The sequence below is a fragment of the Cavia porcellus genome, unplaced genomic scaffold (assembly GCF_034190915.1).
Source record: "Cavia porcellus strain 051 isolate PalLab524CR breed Dunkin Hartley unplaced genomic scaffold, mCavPor4.1 scaffold_19, whole genome shotgun sequence".
In the NCBI taxonomy this organism is placed as follows: domain Eukaryota; kingdom Metazoa; phylum Chordata; class Mammalia; order Rodentia; family Caviidae; genus Cavia; species Cavia porcellus.
The window spans coordinates 52,675,250-52,695,818 of record NW_026947502.1 but is presented as its reverse complement, the minus strand read 5'-3'; the positions used below and the strand labels follow the sequence as shown (position 1 = coordinate 52,695,818).

The 20,569-nt window shown below is 41.6% G+C and overlaps 1 protein-coding gene across 1 annotated transcript in view; it reads right to left on the bottom strand.

Annotated features, from left to right (window-relative positions):
* The window catches only part of Hhla1 (HHLA1 neighbor of OC90), a 39,731-nt gene that overhangs the window by 7,470 nt on the left and 11,692 nt on the right, over positions 1–20,569 (bottom strand). The window contains exons 7-13 of the mRNA XM_013149921.2: positions 12,354–12,437; positions 10,732–10,788; positions 10,557–10,643; positions 6,772–7,029; positions 5,213–5,281; positions 4,833–4,907; positions 250–406 (exon numbers count right to left, since the gene is read on the bottom strand). Of these exons, the coding sequence (XP_013005375.2) occupies positions 250–406; positions 4,833–4,907; positions 5,213–5,281; positions 6,772–7,029; positions 10,557–10,643; positions 10,732–10,788; positions 12,354–12,437 (787 nt within the window). The remainder of the gene's footprint in view (positions 1–249; positions 407–4,832; positions 4,908–5,212; positions 5,282–6,771; positions 7,030–10,556; positions 10,644–10,731; positions 10,789–12,353; positions 12,438–20,569) is intronic.

Below are 20,569 nucleotides of genomic sequence, written 5' to 3'. Positions count from 1 at the left end.
ACTTGTATTCACTTAGTGGATCGGGCCTTGCCCTTGATTCTGGGAACCCAGAAATGAATGAGGGCCCAGTTTAGTGTTCAAGGAAGTGACAGTTTAGTGTAGGACTCACTGGAGAGTCTACTCCTTGAGGCAGCCCTGCCACTTGTGAATAACTTGATACCTGGCTACCCTGTGGCCTACGGAGAAGCCATACAGAATAAGAAGCCCTATACGTGTCAGATGCGAAAAGAAGCAACTAGACCATGTTACCGCATAGTGTCTGTCGTAGGGTTCCTCCTCTGGCTCCCACAGAGGCATTGCTGGAAGAAGCGACACAGCTCCATCAGGCATGGGTTGAACTTCTGGATGGCCAGTGTGATGGGAGCAGCTGTTGTGGTTCCCTCTTTGAGAAGAGACTGAGGACACCCTGGAAGGTACAAACTCAAAGGAGTCAAATCAAGAAGAGTTCAGCCAACAACTCCCCTTGGTTAGCGCCTGTGTGGGTCAAGATATCCTTGCTTGTCCTCAGGTGACTCTGGGACAGACAGTAAACAGAGTGTGGTTTCATCATTGTTACTTTGATAATTTCAGCAGACAAGGAGTGCACAAGTTATCACCGCTTCCTGGAGAAAACCAGAGATAGTGTCCCTGAAGAGCACATTTTAGACAGTCTAACAAGTCAACCAAAAATGCATCATGTGGAGGGCATTTGTGGTGTAAGGGATGGAGTGCATGATGATTCAGTGTCACGTGAGGGATGGCATGCTAAGGGGACATGGAGAATGCGATGGTGTGTGTACACATGTGTGTGAACTCCAGCGTGTGCAAGAAAGAGGGAAAGAAAGGGCAGGTGAAAGATGAAACTGACAAGCCAAGTCACTGGACAAGTGGACTCTGCATTTGTTGAAGATTAGCTATGTTGAAGGGAATCAGATTTTCACTGTTGTTTAAGATGTGAACTTTAGGAGAAGAAAGAAAAAAATAAAAGAAGTTTTTGAAAGAATTGCATCTCTCTGGGGTCTCCCGAAACTGGGACAGCTTCCTATGACAACACTTTTGCTCCCTTATGTGGAAATCAAATAGACTCTTACCCATGGCATAGGGGTGACTGGGAAGATTGAGTGCCTCAGTTTACTCAAAGCGTAATGCATAGTTCTTGCCATGAAATGATCAGTAAATAATAGCTATTGTTATTATTCTTTAATAACAGTGTAAGGGGCATCCATGCTCCCCAGGCCCTGCTTATGAACACTAGGGATGTAATCATGAGTGAGGTAGAAGAAGGCCTTCTGCTCACAGAGCTCACATTCTAGCGACCTAAAGATTATATTAGGACAGCATTAATAACCACCCGGCCAAGGGGCGCCATCACTGCCAGAAAAATTAACTAACTCTAGGAATAGGCAGAAATGAATACTGGCGTCCTTTTAGTGTAGTGCTATTTCTAGCAGACGTCTTACGGACTTAGGGTGTGCACCTTTGCTTGACATACTGAGTGTGGGGTTTACAAGTCTGAGAGGGTAGAGGTGAGCTGATAGCCATGTTCTTGTGTGAAAGTAATGTACAGCTCCTGTCTGTAGCAATATAAACAAACTTTGTCAGATAAATATACAATTGATGCAGCAGTAAGCTATGGGGTCTTAGTTAATAATTGATTTTGGGTTTCCTTTATAAATCCTTGTTCATCAACTTTGCTGTCTGACCACTGTTAACATCTTCCTGATTTCTTATTTAATGAGTTGAATGATATTTTTTGATGTGTTGACATTTGTTTTTTCTACATTATGTCTTTTTTTAACAATTTGAAATTTGTAATTTATCTGTAATATATTTGAAGTGGAAAAAGCATTCACAATGTTAGAGAGTCTTTACAAAAACGTTTTATGCTGAGTCAAGGAGAATACCAAGCCTTCCCGAACACTGCCCAATTTCCACCCATGTTTTCCTCTAACATTAGTGGAGCACCTGTTAGGAGCCAGGCACTTTCCTAAACTCTTCAGATTGTTGTCTCACTGACTTCTTATAAAAATTTAGGGGGTACAGGGCTGGGGATTTAGTTCAGTGGTATAAGTGCCTGCCTTGCAAGTGTGCAGTCGTGAGTTTGATTCCTGGTACAAAAAAAAAAAAAAAAATTAAGGTGTAGGTATCCGAAGTATAGAAGAGGATGCCAAGAGCCCAAGTGACTGCATTTGAATCACTTACACAGCAGGCAGTGGGTCTCGCAAGCCTGGTGCTGGGTCCAGCCACCACGCTTTACTGCATTGACCCAGTTGACATCCTCAAGGCTTGTTACCATTACCTGCCCTTCCCTAAATCCTCCCTGCATTGCCCAGTCTTCTCCAACTCAGAAATAATGCTCGGGAAACCCACTCTTTCCCACCCGGGTCTGATCTTTATTTCTCTCCTGATGTTCGCTTGACTGTCATAATGTCCTCTTCATTCTGTCCCCTAAATGCCACCTAAGTCATCCTATCTGCACAGTCACCTCCTAGCTCCAGCCTATCCGCACTGGCTGTTCCTCACTTGTTTCCATGCTTTCAGCCTCTTTCTCTGCAGCCACAGAAATCCTTCTGCGGCACAAACCCAGGCCCACAGCTGCCTGCTGCCTCTTTGAGATGTGATGAGCCCTGGTGATTCTACCCTTGCCAACCTCTCCAGGCTCAAGCCATACAGTTTTCATCTTCAGTCATCACTATTCCAGCTGGAGAGGCTGTTGTGGTCACAGGGAGCATCAGTGCTTGTAGGCCACTGGACATTTGCTCGAGCTAAGCCTCTGAGAGGGGGTGTGTTTGAAGGTAGGTTTGTTCTGCAGACACTTTCTCAGGCAGACACTGGAAAGATCTCTCCTACCAGAAGCCTCCTGTCTCTCAATACATGTGTTTACATTTCATTGGAACCTTCTATGTTTTTCCTTTCACTGCAATTTTTGTGCCTAGGTCACATCTAGTAACATGGAATGAAGAAATGAGCAAAAGTTTCAGAAGTAGACACATCTGAGTTTAAAACTCAGTCTGGGCTGTGATGGTAGAGAGCTTGCCTAGTATGCAAAAGGACCTAGCTTCCACCTTTAGCCCACGAAACAACATGAAAACTCTTACATCTCTCTTTGTCTGTAGAACTCATCAGAATTGCTTAATGAAACAATATTATCTATTTTGCAGACTTATTAGATATAGAAAGTAAAAATAATTCTACCATTATGCCTGACACACAGAGCCCAGGAAATACTTATTAAAGGGATGAACAAGTGATGAAAATAGAATTTGTGGCATGATCTTTGTGAATAAGCAGGATAATTTACTTAATGATGACAAGCTTTATTTTATAATTACATGTCTCAGTAGATAGATGATGGATGAATGGACACAGATGAATACAAATGGAGATAGATAGATAGAGATAAATGGATAGAGATAAGACATTTATGAGATAAATAACATTATGGGTTAATGAGTAGGTTGATGGAAAAGGATATAGATACAGTTATACACATGAACATATAGGTAGATACAGATATAGATGTAGATACAGATACAGTTACAGATATATACATATACAGAGTTACAGATATAGTTACAGATATAGATACTCAGATACAGTTACAGATACAGTTACAGATACAGATAAAGATTCAGAGACAGTTACAGTTCAGATACAGATATACAGATACAGTCAGCTTGTTTTCTGGGACTGAGTCAAACACCAACCCCCATCTGTGCCACCACTGTGGATGCTTAGAACTCTGGGGAAAGGACTGTAATTTCCTTTGGCAGCATAATCATGTCTTTGTATCTGAAAGGCCTATTCACTGTTCAAAGCCTGCTTCGAGGGGCTGAGGAGATCTGGGGTGATAAGGAAAAGTAGACTGTACCAGCTTCAGCATTTTAATAATGTCTGCTAACATACGACTGAACAGTCCAGAACATTCAGGAAACTGGCATCCGCAGTAGGAGGTACCTGAAGACCCAGCCAGCTTTGAAGCACTCCCTTTGTGTCAAATTAATTTTCTCTTTCTCTCTGTCTCTCTCTCTCTTCTCTTTCTGTTTTGTCTTTTTGAGTTAGGATTTTGCTATGTAGTTTGGGTTGGCATTTAAATTCGCTTTGTAGCTCAGAGTGGTCTCAAACTCACAGCGATTTTCCTGCCTCAACCGTTCAAGTGCCGGAATTACAGGTGTGTGCCATCATGCCTGCCTGTATCAAGTTTTTTCTTATGGAAACTGGCCAGCAGAGACGAAGATAGTGAGACATACTAAAAAGCTGAAGAAACAGTAAAGCCCGTTTCAAGGGATAATGAAAACCCAACTACAAGCCTATTGTTTTTTCCTTAGAACCATGAAAATTAAGTAGCCAGAAATGGGGTGAGCAGAATGCTCCTTAAAGGAGAGCTGCGGTGAATCACATCTAGCAAATGGGGCTGGGGGTTGCACTTGTGTTTTGTCTCTTCCCTGACAGCACCCGTGCTTATCCTACCAGCAGCTGCCATAAGCAAAGCGCCCAGTGGCTGCTCCATAGATGCTCAACCAATAAAAGTTGACCAGATTAAGTTACACAGAGCTACACAATCCCAAATCACTAAAGACACATTATTTTACTTAATACAAAGCCACGTGGAAATGAAACAAATACCAGATGATTCCAGGGCTCACATAATTGAAACTTCTAGCTTAACAGTTGTGGAAACTGAATCCTGGGAGCTGGATGCTGGAAGCATTCACCAGGAAGTGGCTGAGCTGAGACTTGCATCTTAGCCATCGGACTCTACATTTATCAGAGAAAACTGTCTTTGTTACAGTACCCAACCTTCTCCTAAATAACCTTGAGTGAAAGCTGTGATGTGACACTGCTGTACTCACGTGATGCTTGATGAGGAACTGGGGGCAGGGCTGCCTCTTTCCCAGGGGCGAATGGGCTCTCTGCAGGGGCCTCACCTGCACAGGGCAAGAATAGCCTTCTACAAATCTGACCAAGAAGACTCAACCGGAGAATCACAACCCCTTCAGAATACATAGTGCTTCCAACCGTAGCCAAAGGGAAGTGACTTACCCAAATGGACAAGCCACTTTAGCAGCACATCAAGGCTTATGAACCAGTTCTGCCTCTTTCTGTAAGCATCCATAAGGTCAATAACTGGCTTCTTTTGTGCACTGGCACCCCTGTCCCGCTGTGTCCCTGTTCTCATTCTGAGCATTTCCCTTATGGTATCGGGGTGCTTTTTCCAGCTGCGTACTCTCACCTGTTTGCAGATCTTTGGGGGCTGGTGCCTTGGTCGGACTCAAAGTCTGAGTGCTGGAGGTCACTGTTCCTGGGATGGGAACAGAGAAATGTGAGCCTACATCATTTCTAGAGGGTGCATCTGAAGACTACGCCTCATGCTGCCAGTGTTGTGCCACCCCAAGCAGTGGTGCTCATTAAACCAGGCGTCAAGCAGGGAGCTAAGGATGCAGAAATATGTAAGAAACAGAGCCCACGGTGGAGGTGCAGATGTGTGATTTTCTAATGTGGGTCAGCACAGATTTCTTCCTTCTTGCCCTCCTTTAACCCTCCTTTTCTCCTTCTCTCTCTCTCTGTCTCTCTCTGTCTCTCTGCCTCTCTCTGTCTCTGTAGCTCTCTCTCTCTCTCTCTCTCTCTCTCTCTCTCTCTCTCTCTCTCTTTTTGGTTGTACTGGGGATTGAACCTAAGGCCTCTGCACTGAGTTACATCCCCAGCCCTTTTTATTTATATTTTTATCTTGAGTCAGGATTGCCAAGTCATTAAATTGGCCTTGAGTTTATTGTCCTCCTGCCTCAGCTTTCCTGCTGCAATTATAGGTGTGCACCACTATTCCCGGCCAGCATATCTGCCCCATTTCCCTTTAGAATGCACACTGTGGGTATTTCTAATGCTTGCTGCCTGAAGGTGTTTCTATGTAGTTTTGAAACTGAGTGACCTTAACCACACCCACATACAGAACTACTTGTCTGATTGCTATTAACAGTCTGTCTACTAAATGACTACAGTGTGAAAGATTAAAAGGAAAGAGACCTCAGACAAAGGTAGGTACATGCAGTTCCCTGGAGGGTGTGCTCCTACAGCTGACCAGAATGGCAGCTGGGTGAGGACAGGCCAGTGGGAGGGCCACTGACTAAGCTCTTCCCAGGTACTGTGCAGTGAGCCACGCATCTTGCTGACCTCACCTAATTTAGCCATTGTAGTGGCTCTGACATCTCCCAGTTCATTGATGGGAAAATCAAGACAGATAAAGAACATTGCCTGTGTATACCATAAGGGCACACATGTATTGATACACAGAGGAATCACATAGGACAGTGCTCCCACCTTCAAGAATTTAAGATCTCCTCATTACATGGTTGTATATTATGTATGCACTTGTGTGTGTGTGTGTGTGTGTGTGTGGTGCATGGCATATTAAATTGTGTGTACACAGTGTATAAATAATTGGTAAAATCCAAAAGGAAATTGACCTGTCTGGAGTGAATGATGCTGACTTCTACTGGTCACCACTTAATGGACAGTGAAACAAAGAAAAAAATCAGAAAGTGAGTTTGTGTAAAGGATGTGAGGAGGTGGGAGATTCCTGTGAAGAAGGAGTGTTTGTTCATTTATCTATTCATTCAAAAATGAGAAGAAAAAAGGGAAGAATAAAGAAGAGAAAATTTGCATTATTGGCATTAATTGTATGGTTCCTTTGCATTCTTATATGTGTGTTATATTTCAAAATTTAGAAAGAATTTTGAGACAGGCAGTGCTAGATTTAACTGGAGATGGGAGGAGAAAGTGCGGATCCTCTCTTACCTGAGGTTGGGCCGAGTCGGGTTGGGCTGGGCTGGGCTGGGCTGCTGGCCATGCTCACTACCGCAGCAGGCCCCAGAAAGCTCCCTGTGCTCCTGGCCTCCTGGGCCTCTGCAGAGGCTGGTGGGGAGGACTGAGCTTCCCACGGAGGCCCCCCGGGGGCTTTCTCTTCCGTGGTCTGAGCCCTAGGCACGGACAGTGTCGGCGTCTGTGTCTTTCCTTCGGCAGGGAACCGTGGTGTTTCAGGTGCTCCCCTGGTAGCTGTATGTTGAAAGCCACGGTCACTGATACATTCACTCTGCCCTCTGGTTCTTATATAAAGTTGCAGAGTCATGAAAATGCTACTAAGCACAAATGCAACGCCTGTGCACAGCACTGGCCATTTGAGGATTCAGACTTTACCCAGAATTGGATAAATGACCAAGCGAAGTTTGTTGCCTAAACATGGATTTTATAAAATACTCCAAATCCCTTAGACACAGTCCATGGTGGTATGTATCTGGGGTGGGTAGGCTCTGTGTCAAATTTATGACATCAATACTAATCATGACATGGTGGAAAGATGGTGGGTTTGAGGTGAAGCTGTCTGAAGAAACAAGCTATGAACTTTGAGGCAAATTACCTCTTTTGTCTGTATCATTAAATTGGGCATAATCAAAATAAGAATTCCTTTCTTGTGCTATCACAGAATTATCATCAATTAGGACAAATATTCTCCAGTTGACCTTTTAAAAATTGTTAAAATTTTAACATTTCACACTTACGATAGAAATTAAAATCTTCTTTTTTCAAGATGATTTTACAGAACTAATCCCATTGGTGAATTTTATATCTATGAGTTATGCTGTGAAAATTTGCTACCTTTAAACCATTCATAGTTTGCTTTCAGAGCATGGTGCATTCATTCATTTATCTAAATATTCCTCAGCAGTAAACCTGACTTAAGGACTTACGAGTGGCAAACTTTCACAGGTGTACCGTGCGAGACTCACTTTGTCAGACACAAACGAATCTGACTTTTTAACTTTGTCCCAGAACACAGTTTGTTCATAAATTGGGGAATTACTATAATGCTCTTGTTAACATTTTACAATTTCTCTTGTAAGAAATAGCACTGTTTTTGTTTTAAGGTCACAACTAGGCATTTTATGAACATTCTTGTCTCAGGCAACCATAGGTTTTCCCATATCACATGGGGAAGATCTCTAATTTTGCATCCTGGTCACGATGCCAGCTATTGTGGGAACACTTTGGGGCAAATCTGAAAGTTTCCCAGCTAGTGAAGCGTATTCCGGCTTCTCTTCCCTACTCAGTCACGCTGCTTTCTTGCCTGCTGGATGCGTGTCAGATCTCATCTCCTTTGAGTCCCTGCCATGGTGGGTGGGATCCCCTCACCAGCTCCCCAGTTACAATGGTTCCTCAGTGCCTGGGTTATGATGATAGTTATCTGCCTGTGTCTCCTTTCTGCTCTGTGAGCTCAAAAAGGACAGGAACCAACTACAGAACTGTGCTGTTACCAGCTAGCCTAGTAGTAGAAGCAAATTTATGTTTTGGTGAGTGAGGGCATGAATGACTGAATTCTAATGGCTCTGGTTCTTTATTGGAGCAGATATCATAGACTTTTAATAAAAGAGATAGCTCAGTTTTCTTTAATGTATTTCCAAATAAAAAATGAGAAGTTCGTGTGTGTGCATTGTGTGTGTGCAGAGACAGCACTGCTGATCCTACACAGGTCGGGGTGGGGGGAGGGAGGAGTCTCTGAAAGAGGAATTAGGACAGCTCCATGTGCTCTGAAGCTATAATAGGATCCCAAGGTGAAATTTGGGGAAATCAAGGTAGACAGTATGTAAAAGATGGGCTCCCAAAACACAGAAGAGTAGATTTTAGAGAGAAACAGAACCAGATTTCTTCTATGAAGAAAAAAGAAATCAGACATGACATTTGCCTGGCCCTTCCCCAGGGACAGCTGGAGTGAAGGTGGGGTGGAGAGCATGGGAAGGAAAATGAGAGGCTTCTCCTAGCCTATAGAGTCGCTTCCTCCAGCTGGACAGAGACTGACCTGCAGTGGGCGCTGGGATTCCATCTCCTCTTGCCCTTTGTCAGAGGCAGGGGTGATCTACTCAACAGCAGGAGGTGGTCAGCAGCTATGTGGTCAGTAGCTGAGTCAGTGCCTCTCTCCTGCCTTATTTTTGGGCCAGTAACACTCATGGGTATTTACCTAGCTCCCAGACTAGTTGGTGTAAGGTGAAGTGTGTCCCAGACTGTCATTCAGCCAGATGATTGATCAACAGGAACATCATTAATAGTGTCAATTTGTAAGTACATTCTCCCTTTCCAAGCATTTTTTCCTGAATAAAGGAGCACCAGAGAGGAGACAGAATTGAAACTACAAGTGTGAAGGTTGTAGACGGACTTTCTCAGTGAGATTAGCTCAACTTCAGATCTCTCTTCAGAACTGGCAGAAAGGGCAGCCTGCTACACACTCATTTAATCTCCTTCTCAACAAGTTTTGTCTCATAAAATGAGACTCCCTGCACAGCATAACCAGTAAATGCCCTAAATAACACAAAAATCAAAATGGCACAGTTAATTACAGCCTGGCATTCACCATGTTTCACATTTCACTCCAGGAAATAGAAATAAAGAGCCTACTGTGTACAAGGGATGTGTGAGGCACCAAGGCAGAGCCACACTGTGGTCCCAAAGGAGATTTGACCTCTTTCTCCATGGATCATTCATTGAGGAGACTCATAGAAATTCAGCTGTGGTAAAAACTGGAGTAAGACAGCACCCAAATGTAGTACAATTGCTGTGTTGTAGGAGGAGAGTGGACAGAAGACAGATTTTGATTGGGAGAGCTTCAAGAAACAAAAAGTGACAGCAAACAGTGTTCTGACACATCCAAACTTAAGAAGATCGAGACAGTGATAATCCCATGAACAAAGTCACATGGAGAGCATGAGGATATGAGCCATCTGCAAGAAATGGAGAGACGTCAGTGTAGATACCCCAAAGAACTGGAGGGGAAAAGGCCAAGGACAGAAGGGGCTTTGGGGCTCACAGGCAGAGAACTGTGGAATTCAGGCCAAGGACTTTGACTCTCTGCTGCTGACTTTTGGGTTCTGGGCAGTGAAGAGACACAATCCAAGTGGGATTTGAAGACTGTAGGTTTTGAGGTAGTGGGTGGGTATTTCAGAGAAATAGGAGAGTATGACAAAAGGCATTTTTTCAGAGGATGGTATGGTTTAAATACTAAAGGAATTGATCAAGATCTTCACAGCCAGACCCAAAAACTTTATTCAGTTAAAATGCCAGCTAAGGGAAGGAGCAAAAGGACTTAAAGGTGGATCCAAAAATGCTACCTAGTGACAGAGAAAAGACAGGAAGATGGTCAGGTATAGGGTGTGGGGTAGGTGGAGGATGATTGGGTAGGTGCTGGATATTGCAGAATGGCAATGCCTCTAGAACAGGATTAAAAGCTCAGTACATGCAAGAGACAAATAGTTAATACAAGAAAAAGTGCATGGGGGGCAGGAGGCAGAGTGGACTATGGAAAATGGGGTAAAAGTGTCCCTCCTAACTAGAGAAAGGGGCCCAAAAGTTATTTATCTCTAGTTTCTTATTGCCATGGGAAAGAGGACCCAGGGTGGCTGTTTGTTTGCAAGAAACTCCAGAAATTCAAATTTTTTTTTTTTAAAAAAATGGTGAAATGCCATATTTTTTAACACAGTATAACTCCATGTAAAATACCTGAAGATTACGGTAGGATTTGGAAGATTTTCACTCACCCAGGACAGCAGATGCACTGCTTGTGAATGTATAGTTGATGACTGGGGATTTCTCTGCCATCTCCCAGAAGTCGGAGAGATTCCTTCCTGCACAAATCACACCAAGAGGGTGTGCTCTTGTGTTCACGTACTGAGCGGTCATTCCAGAGTGCTCAGCGAGGGTACCGCTGCTCACCTGCCTTGCCGGCCATCACACAGATGAAGATGCAGTCGGATTCATCAGTCTGACTCACTGTGGGATGAAACAGAACACAACAGGACTTAACAATGAGGTTGTAGCTGTGAATCTTTGACTAAAATGAAAATAAAGTTGGAAGCACCCAGGTCAGCACAACACAGGAAAACCAGACTAACTCCTTCTTCCAGAGTTAGCTGAGAGTTTCTGGTTGCTTTCTTTAATTTGTTCAGCAGGGTGAAGGAAGAGGGAGATTTACAGTGTAGAGTTGTGGCTAACAGCATGGCCTCTGAGGTCAGTTTCCGGGGTTACATCAACTCTGCCACTTACAGGCTGTGCACCACACAAATGAATGAGCTATTTGACTTCTTCAGGACTCCACTTACCCATCTTTAAAATGGTGAAAATTTAAATTCCATAATCTTTTATTTTCAGTTCTCAAGTTCCCAGACCTCTGTAACCAGATGGTTTAGGAGTTTGATACCACCACTCATCTGGTGGCAAATTCTGGCTTTCCAGACATGAGGCTAATAAAGTATCTACTCTGCTAAGAGGATCAGACATTGTGCTAATGGTGATCTGTTGGTTATGGCAGGCTTCCCGGATGTTGCTGGAGGTGTTGTATCAGTATGATGTAGACACTCTAGTAGACTTTCAAAAGCTGAACACTTCTGAATTCCTAGGGACTTGCCCCTTAGGATTCTGCTTAATAGGCTGTGAACATGTGGCTGCAGATGCCTCCCTGGATGACTATGAGAGTCCAATGAGATGGTTAGTCTGTATGAAAGCTGACAGGTGCAAGGGCATGGTGAATGATCAGAAGAGTAATCACTGTTATTGTATACACATGATGCTATTAGTATAGTGACCAAAGTCCTTTAATTTGGTTGAAAGCCAGATTGCTTGGGTTACAATTCTTTTTCTGCTGAGTAATCTTAGACAAATTACTTAATTTTCTGTGCCATGTTTTTCTCAAGTGCAAAGTGGGAATAAATGCAGTAGCTACCCTACGACACTGTACTGGGAACCTAATGAGGGAATGTACAGGAAGCTCTTAGAAGAATGTCTGAAACCTAATGGTATCTCTTGTAGTTTCTTCCTCCTTCCTCCAGCTTATGCACATATAGCTGTTCCATAGTACAAAATGTAATCTTTCTGCTGATATCAACTGTTGGTTTGGGTTGTTGTCTATATCCGTGCTTTTCAAGGTGTGTCTGTGGGGAAGTGTTTTCGCCTGGGACTTTCTAGAAGCCCTCATAAACAAGGTGCATCTTTTAAAACTATACTTCAAGGAGATGTGAGCAAAGTGACCATCTCTTTTGAATCTCATTCTGCTCATATTTCAAAGGGTGATCCAGCTCTTCCCTAGAATTTGTTAGCTCGAATCTACAACTATTCCTTCTAACTTTAGTGTTGGATTTACCCTCCAATTTTCTGGTTACCAGGAGCAGCTCAGATTGAAAAATGGTGCTTCAAGTACTGTGTTAGAAACTCAGGTACCTTGGCCCATTGTCCAAGCAAAGTGAGCATAGCAGTTCCTGGCAGCCTGGTCTGCCTGGGACTGATATGGGGAACTCAACTCTGCTCGGTTTTATTCCACAGGGATCTTCCGGTCAGCTTACCTGAGAGGAGGGAGGTGGACCTGAAAACCTCTGTGAGGGAGCCAGTGGAGTTCCCCACGACATCTACCAGGAGGGCTGTGAAATCTGTGAGACAGATAGGGGAGGTTCTGATTCAGAGACTGAGGGGGAAAGTGGTTGCATTTGGGTTTTGCAGAATAGTTTTCACAAGTCTGATTTTGTTCAATGTATCGAGTAACATTAATAATCATATCAAGAAAAGCTACTAATTCTGAAACAAAAATAAAATTTCAGGCAGGCATGAAAATCTGGGGTCTGCTGTTATCACCCCTTTCCTGCACTTCCATTGCTCTCTCTCCATTCCCCTTCTCTACTAACACCTCAGAGCTACAAAAGGCTGCATTGTTGATTAATGGTTTTTCTCCATCACTTCATCTATTTGTTCCAGAATATTAAATCCACATGATAGGAAAAGAACTACATATATGCAAATATAAATATTGGAACTTTAAAATGCAATGTCAAATTAGAGGTGGGTTATTCACTACAAACTATCAAAAGGGCAATACCCATTATAATAGCTTCTTTTGTCCACTTTGTTAAAAGGCATGATAGAAAAATCTGGGAAATTTTTGTCACATTTCTGGTTGTAGAATGTTTGAGAGCTTTTTCTCTGAACAAAGTTTTGCTAGCAACATTGCCCAACATGGTGGGCTTTACTGACCACTAACCAGGAAAATTTACCCATCTATTTTTAGACAAACAGCTTCCAGTTCCTTCTCAACTCATTTGTGGCTTTCCAGGACACAGCACATTCTTGTTTGCAGGTGTCCCAAACACCTACTAGGTACTGGAGAACTTGGTAAAACATACAGAACAAGGTGAAGTTACTGAAAAAGAAAGCTTCATAAGCAGCGCATATAATGTATCATTAAATTTTTTCACACAAAGACTTTGAGCAAGGTTTGGGAGCCAGCCACCAACAATGGGGTCGAGTTTTGGCCAGGGATCAGGGAGAGGAGGAGACCTGCTCAAGGACCTATAGTATGTGTCAGAGCTGGGATGAGAGCTGAGGTCTGCCTTTGGCCAAAGTGTTCCTCCTCCTAAGAGCCCTACCCCTACTCTAGGTATGCGCCCTCTTGCATAGCACCTGCTGTCAACTTTCCCATGGGAATTGCTCATTAGACTTGGGAGAAAACCAGTCATCATGACTTCAAAGGTATGCTTTGTTTTAGCCATTCATGGACTGTGAGGGAAGAGAACAAGAAATTAACAAGAAACAGCCCTGCCTGCAAGTTGCTGCAATGCATGGGCTGTTGAGGGGAGAACAGATACCAGCCTTTTCGCCTGAGCCAGCACCATTTGCAAACTGTGTGTGTGTGTGGGGTGAGAACAAGAAGTCACCAAGAAACAGGCTCTCCCGATTAGTCAGCACCTTATGCAGGCCACTGTGGGGAGAGCCATATGCAAGCCCCTTCCAGTGCATGGGCTGAGAAACGATAAGAGCCAGCCTCCCTCATGCCCTCTCTGTAAGTGATTGACTGACCCAGAGAAACACAGGTTGTGATGATAACTAATAAGGTAAGATACAACTTAATGATTGCTTGTAGTGTTTAGTGTTTCACTGACTTTGCAGCCCTAAAGTCAGTAGTCTGGTCATCTATTCAGAGGACCATAATACAAAATGTAGCATTCATGGGGGATCTCCTTTTTTTTTTTTTAATAAAGGATTTTTATTTAAAGAGAAAAAAAAAAGCAAAACAGAAAAAAGGGTAGAAGTAATACAGAATTTCAAAAAAAAAAAAGACAGTAAGAGATCACTAAATGAAGAGGAGAAAAACTGGCAGCTTGCTAGGGGGCTGGGTGCAGAGTCTCTGTGGAGAAATCAGATCAGATGCTAGAATATGACAACATGGAGAGGGCCAGATGAATGGATAACGATTCTTATTAACCAAGGAGGTAACCAAAGGGAAAAATAAAACTAGAAAGAGGAAGGAAAAGTGCAGGGGTGGAGAGCTGAGGCCCAACTTGCTCACTGAGCCCTGTTCCTCACTGTACTGAGCGCCCAGACATCCAAGGTCTTGCTGAGCCACAGCTGTTGATAATGGGAGTTGGCGAATCCCAGACCCTTAACGGGAGGATGAGGCACATTGAGCAGTGGATCCAAGGGGAAAAGCTATATTGGCTCTTGGCGATTGCTGGAAACTGAGACATGGGGCTCCATGAAGCAGCCAAAGCCACCTGACTATGCTGGAGGAGACTGTGAGAAGCTCCCGGACTCTGAAGCCAGACACTGCACAGTTTTCTAATGGATCCGCGTTGTGCTGGGAACGTAGTGAAGACATGCAGCACAGTGTGTGGTGGACCTAAGAGGAAGATCTGCATTAATTCCTGGTGAGTACTAGGGACTGGATCCTGTGGCCACTGTCCCTGGCTGGAGGACATCTTGGAATTGGGCAGAGCCTGGTGCCACGGTGGCATCAGTGACACAGAGAAGACTGGTGGAGGACATCTTGGAGCTGGGCAGTGCCCTGCACCCTGGTGACATCACTCAGCCACCCCTGGCACAGAGAGAACTGGCAGGGTCTGCTGGGGCTGAACTATGCTTCTGGTTGGGACACAAGAAGCAGATACAAAATTGTCACAACTCTGTGATGTCCACAAGGTACAGCCTAACTTGCGGATTGACTGGCACAGAGACTGGAGGCTAGCCTACACCATCCCTGCATCCCTGTCTATACCTCAGATAAGAGCAAATTGGGGAGGGCAGCAAAAACTCCAGTCAGCATGCTTTGGAAAAACGCTAAGCAATATAGAGAGGGCCAGAGACACCCAGGACACACCAGTATGAAAGAAACCAGAAACATGACAAGAGATAGAAATAAAAAAAAAAATCTCCAGCTGCTGAACCTGGGAAAATAAGCCCAGGAGAAGTAAATACAGAAGAGAACCAGCACAGTAACCATCCAATACTAGACACAGCATCAGCCGATATAAAGAAATACCTTCATGACCTTGAATTTAAAACTATACTTCTGATCCAAGTGAGGAAAGATATAGAGAGACTAATTAAAGAAATGATAAGCCCCTCCTAAGAGAACACAGATGGAAGAATGGAGGAAATCAGAAAAGAAAGAGAAGCCTCTGATGAAGAATTTAAACATAACCTAGAATACATGAAACAGATCCAAAGAGATTACCAGGAAACTAAAAACTCCATTGAAAACTGGCAAAATGCCTTGACAGAAACTAAAGCTAGCCTTTTGAAACTTGCAGAGAGATATATGATATATGATCACAAAAGAAAAGACCTCTTAAAAATAACAAGGAACCAGAAAGAAACAATTCAAAGGCTAGAAGATGACAAAAGGATACATAACTTAAGAATAAAGCATGTGAGTGAGGAAGCAGGAGTAACCAAAAATGAACTACAAAGAATATTCTCAGATACATTAAAGGAAAACTTCCCAAGCATAGGAAAAAGAAATGATATCCAGACAAATGAGGCATTCAGAACTCCCGCCACCTACAACCAAAACAGATCTATACTCAGACATATAATAATCAAGATTCCAGAAATCCACCAAAAGAACAGAATACTAAAAGCAGCCAGGGAAAAGAAGTAGAAATGTACAACAGGAAAATTATCAAAATAACAACAGACTTATCCACACAAACTCTCAAATTGAGAAGAGCCTGGGGAGAAATTTTCTAAGCCCTGAAAGAAAATAATTTACAACCAAGATTGATGTACCCAGAAAAACTCTCTCTCAAAATTAATGGAGAAATAAGATGTTTCCAAAACAAGGAGGAACTGTAGGGGTTCATGGCCACCAACCCAACCCTGCAGAGACTGCTGAAGGACATCCCAGACAGAGAGAGGAAAGGATACTGGGATTCCAGCAACAGTGGCAGACAGGCCTCAAAGAATGGGGCAGACAGTGGAATGAGGGAGTAAGGTGGACAAATTATAGCAGTAAAGTGAAGTAGCAGACATGAGGCAGAGACGGTAAGCTATAATCTTTAATATAGATAGCCTTGATACACTAAAATAAAAAAAAACAGGCAGAGTAGACTAGAGACAGGCTCCATTGAGATGCTCTGAATGGGAAATACACTCAACCTGAAGGAGGGTTAATGAATTGAAAGTCAAAGATGAGAAAGCAAAGCTATATGCAACAGGAAACCAGAGAGAAATAGGGACAGCTCATCCAGCAGCCACAGATAGATTGGAAAGCTATGACACTTTTGGGCAGTGTAGAACTACACAGCTGGAAGGAAGGAAAACCCTATGACTTTAGTAAGTAAAGGAGTACAGCTCAAGATCGAGCTCAGGAATAGAAAGGTTCAGCAACACTCAGACAACAGGCTGGCTCCCTAATCTAAAAACTAAAGGGGCTAGTGAGACCCAAAACATACAAAGCATCCTGAGAAGGGGAAAGGTGAAAAATAGCCTAAAAAAGGAAGGCAGAGGTCATTGTTAATAGTGTATCAGGATTTAAAAGTCACAGTAGTCTTATCGCTGTGTTTAGTTTGAATTTATTTTGTCCTGGTCTGTCCACTCATATCAGATTTGAGGGCACAGACATCTAACCCAAAAATAGCAGGTGATACCGTGGTAACTATTAACTTAAACTGAAACCCTGTATTACTTACATTGTCTTACTATGACTGATATTATTTGAAGCTGGTTTGTTAGACTATGGTTTTGCCTTGGCTGATTTTATTCAAATTTGGTATGCTTGATAGTATCAAGTCTAAAAGCAGAGGCAACTACTCTGAAGATGAAAAGATGTAAAATATATACATACCAGTTTTCATTATTAACCAGTTTCAAGTCCTACAATGTTTTCAAAGCTGTGTTTTTATAAAAAGAGCTATGTAATGCTATGCTTAACTATATTAAGCCTGATGGTGTGGACAAGTCTATTGAAAAATAACAAGAGAAAGCACAGTAACTACAATAGGTCACCTAATGTTGTGGTCTTATGTGTCTTTTTCACTGCATGTTTTTCTAGGAATTTGTTTTGCTGTCTTGTTATGATTTGTTTTTTCCTATAATACAGAGAGGATAGATATACATGTAGAAATTCACACATGGGAAGAATTTTTTAAACTATATATGGAAACAGATTACATAATGCAAGATGTAATGAATAGATACTCTGAAGAAGAGACATTAAGAGACCCAATGCTAATTCTGTAGCATTATGATGTAAAATCTAGCAATACTATTGTTTGCTGTTCAGAGTGATATTAGTCTAGTCTCTTATGTTCAATTTCAGCATACGTAAAGTAAGGACAACTACTATGAAGAGAATGAGAGACACTATGGTAATCATTATTATCTTCCCCAATGTCAGATCTTGAAGACCTAAAAAGCCTTTATCATGCTGTAATGATTTGATTAGTTCCATAATATGCAGTATGTATCCATGTGTGCGCAGATGGGGATAATTATTTGGAAGAAAGCTAGAGACAATAAGATAGACAGTGAAGATCTCCAGTGGACTTGCTTTGAAATCTGTATTTCTTTATGAACTGTTTTGTTCTGTTTTGATATGTTTAATCTTACCCTCTTTAAGATGAAAAACAAATGTGTAGGACTGATAACCATAAAAAAAGAAATCACTAATTGATAGATTACATATTGTCATCTTAGAAGTCACTGTTCAAATTACAAAATTAAAGCATACAAAGTGGACATTTAAACAGTGAAGCTGCAAATGGTTCTGTTCAGTGATCCAACAAAAACTTAGTAGTATGGTTATCTGTTTTACACGTTTAAACATACATGTGGTTATATCCTTTAGAGCACTTTCTTTTCCTCTCTTTTTTATAACAACAATTACACATTTTAGGTTTTATTACTCCTACAGTTCTTATTAATTTGTTTGAAGAGAATAAAACCAAATGTGACAAAGCAAAATGGAGTCAGTTAAAACAAGAATAGACATAGTATATGATGTAAAAACAAAATACAAGGTGATCAGCAATGTCTAATATAATGCCTCTTGCTATCTTCAAAAGAACTGCCCATATCTTAAAGTGGGTAAGATTAAACATACCAAAACAGAACAAAACAGATCATAAGGAAACAATTGTAAGAAACACTGATTTCAAAGCAAGTCCACTGGAGATCTTCACTTTCTGTCTTATTGTCTCTAGTTTTCTTCCAAATAGTTGTCGCCATCTCCACACACAGTGAATACATACTGAACATTATAGAACTAATCTGATCATAACAAGGTGATGAAGGCTTTTTAGATCTTCATGACCTGACATTGGGGAAGTCAATAGTGACTGCCATAATGTCCCTCATTCTCTTCAAAGCAGCTGTCCTTATCTTTATGTACACTGAAATTGAACATAAGAGACTAGACTAATATCACTCTGAACAGTGAATAATAGTATTGCTAGATTTTATATCATAATGCTACAGAATTAGCACTGGGTTTCATAGTGTCTCTTCTTCAGAGTATCTGTTCATTACATCGTGTATTATATAATCTGCTCCTGTAAACTGTTCAGAAATTCTACCCATGTGTGAATCTCTACATGTATATATATATATCTTTTCTGTATTATAGGGATAAACAGATCATAACAAAATAGAAAAACAAATTCTTAGAAAAATATGAAATGAAAAAGACATATAAAACCACATTATTAGGTGATATACAGTAGTTACTATGCTTTCTCTTGTTATTTTCAATAGAGTTTTCCACATCATCAGACATATAATAATTGAACATATCATTACATAGCTATTTTAATAAAAACACAACTTTGGAGACATTGTAGGACTTCAAAAACAGTTAATAATCAAGCCAGAATGGGTGTGTTATTACAGCCTGTCATCTTCAGAGTGGTTGCCTATAAGACTTGATATTATCAAGCATACCAATTTTGAATAAAATCAGTCAAGGCAAAATAGCAGTTTAACAAACCAGCTTCAAATAAGATCAGTCATAGTAAGACAATGTAAATAATACAGGGTTTCAGTTTAAGTTAATAGGAAAATTATGGATAGTTACCATAGTATAGCTTGCTATTTTGGGGATAGCTATTTGTGCCCTCAAATCTATTATGAGTAGACTGACCTGAACAAATTAAAGTCAAAATAAGCAGAACAATAAGATTACTGTGGTTTTTAAATCCTGATACACTACTAACAATGTCCCCTGCTTTCCTTTTTTAGGCAATTTCTCACCTTTCTCTTTCTCAGGATGCTTGGTATATTGTGAGTCCCACTAACTCCTTTAGTTTTTAGATTAAGGGGGCAACCCATTATCTATCTGAGTGGTGCTGAACCTTTTTACCCCGCAGCTTGATCTTGAGCTATACTCTTTTACTTACTAAAGCCACTAGGTTTTTCTTCCTTCTAGCTTTGTAGTTATACACTTCACAAAAGTGTCATAACTTTCCAGCCGATCTGTGGCTGCTGGATGAGTTTTGCCTATTTCTCTGTGGTTCCCTGTCACTTAGAGCTTTGTTTTCTCACCTTTGACTTTCATTTTATTTACCTTCTTTCAGGATGAGTATATTTCCTATTCAGAGCATCTCGATGAATCCTGCCTCCTAATCTACTCTGACTGTGTTTCTTTTTGTTAGTATATCTAGGCTATCTGTGTTAAAAATTATAGCCCACTTTCTCTGCCTCAACTCTGATATTTTATTTTTCTGCTATTATTTGTCCATTTTTCTCCTTTAATCTACTGTCCTCCTTGTTTACTGAGGCCTCTCTGCCACTGTTGCTGCAATCCTGGTATTTTTTTCTCTTTCTCTCTCTAGAATATCCTTCAGTATTTTCCATAGGGTTGGGTTGGTGGCCATGAATGCCCAAAGTTCCTCTTTGTCTTGGAAACATCTTGTTTCTCCATTAATTTTGAGAGAGAGATTTTCAGGGTACATCAGTCTTGATTGGAGATTATTTTCTTTCAGGGCTTGGACTATTTTCCCCCTGGCTCTTCTCAGTTTAATAGTTTGTGCTGATTAGTCTGTTATTATTTTGATGATTTATCCTTTGTAGGTGAGCTGCTTCTTTTCTCTGGCTGCTTTTACTATTCTATTCTTTTGGTGGATTTCTGGAATCTTGATTATTATATGTCTGGGTGCAGATTGGTTTTGGTTGTAGTTGGCTGGAGTTCTGTATGCCTCTTTTATCTGGATATCATTTCTTTTTCCTATGCTTGGAAATTTTTCCTTAATTATTTCTGTGAATAGTCTTTGTAATTCATTTGTGGTTACTCCTGTTT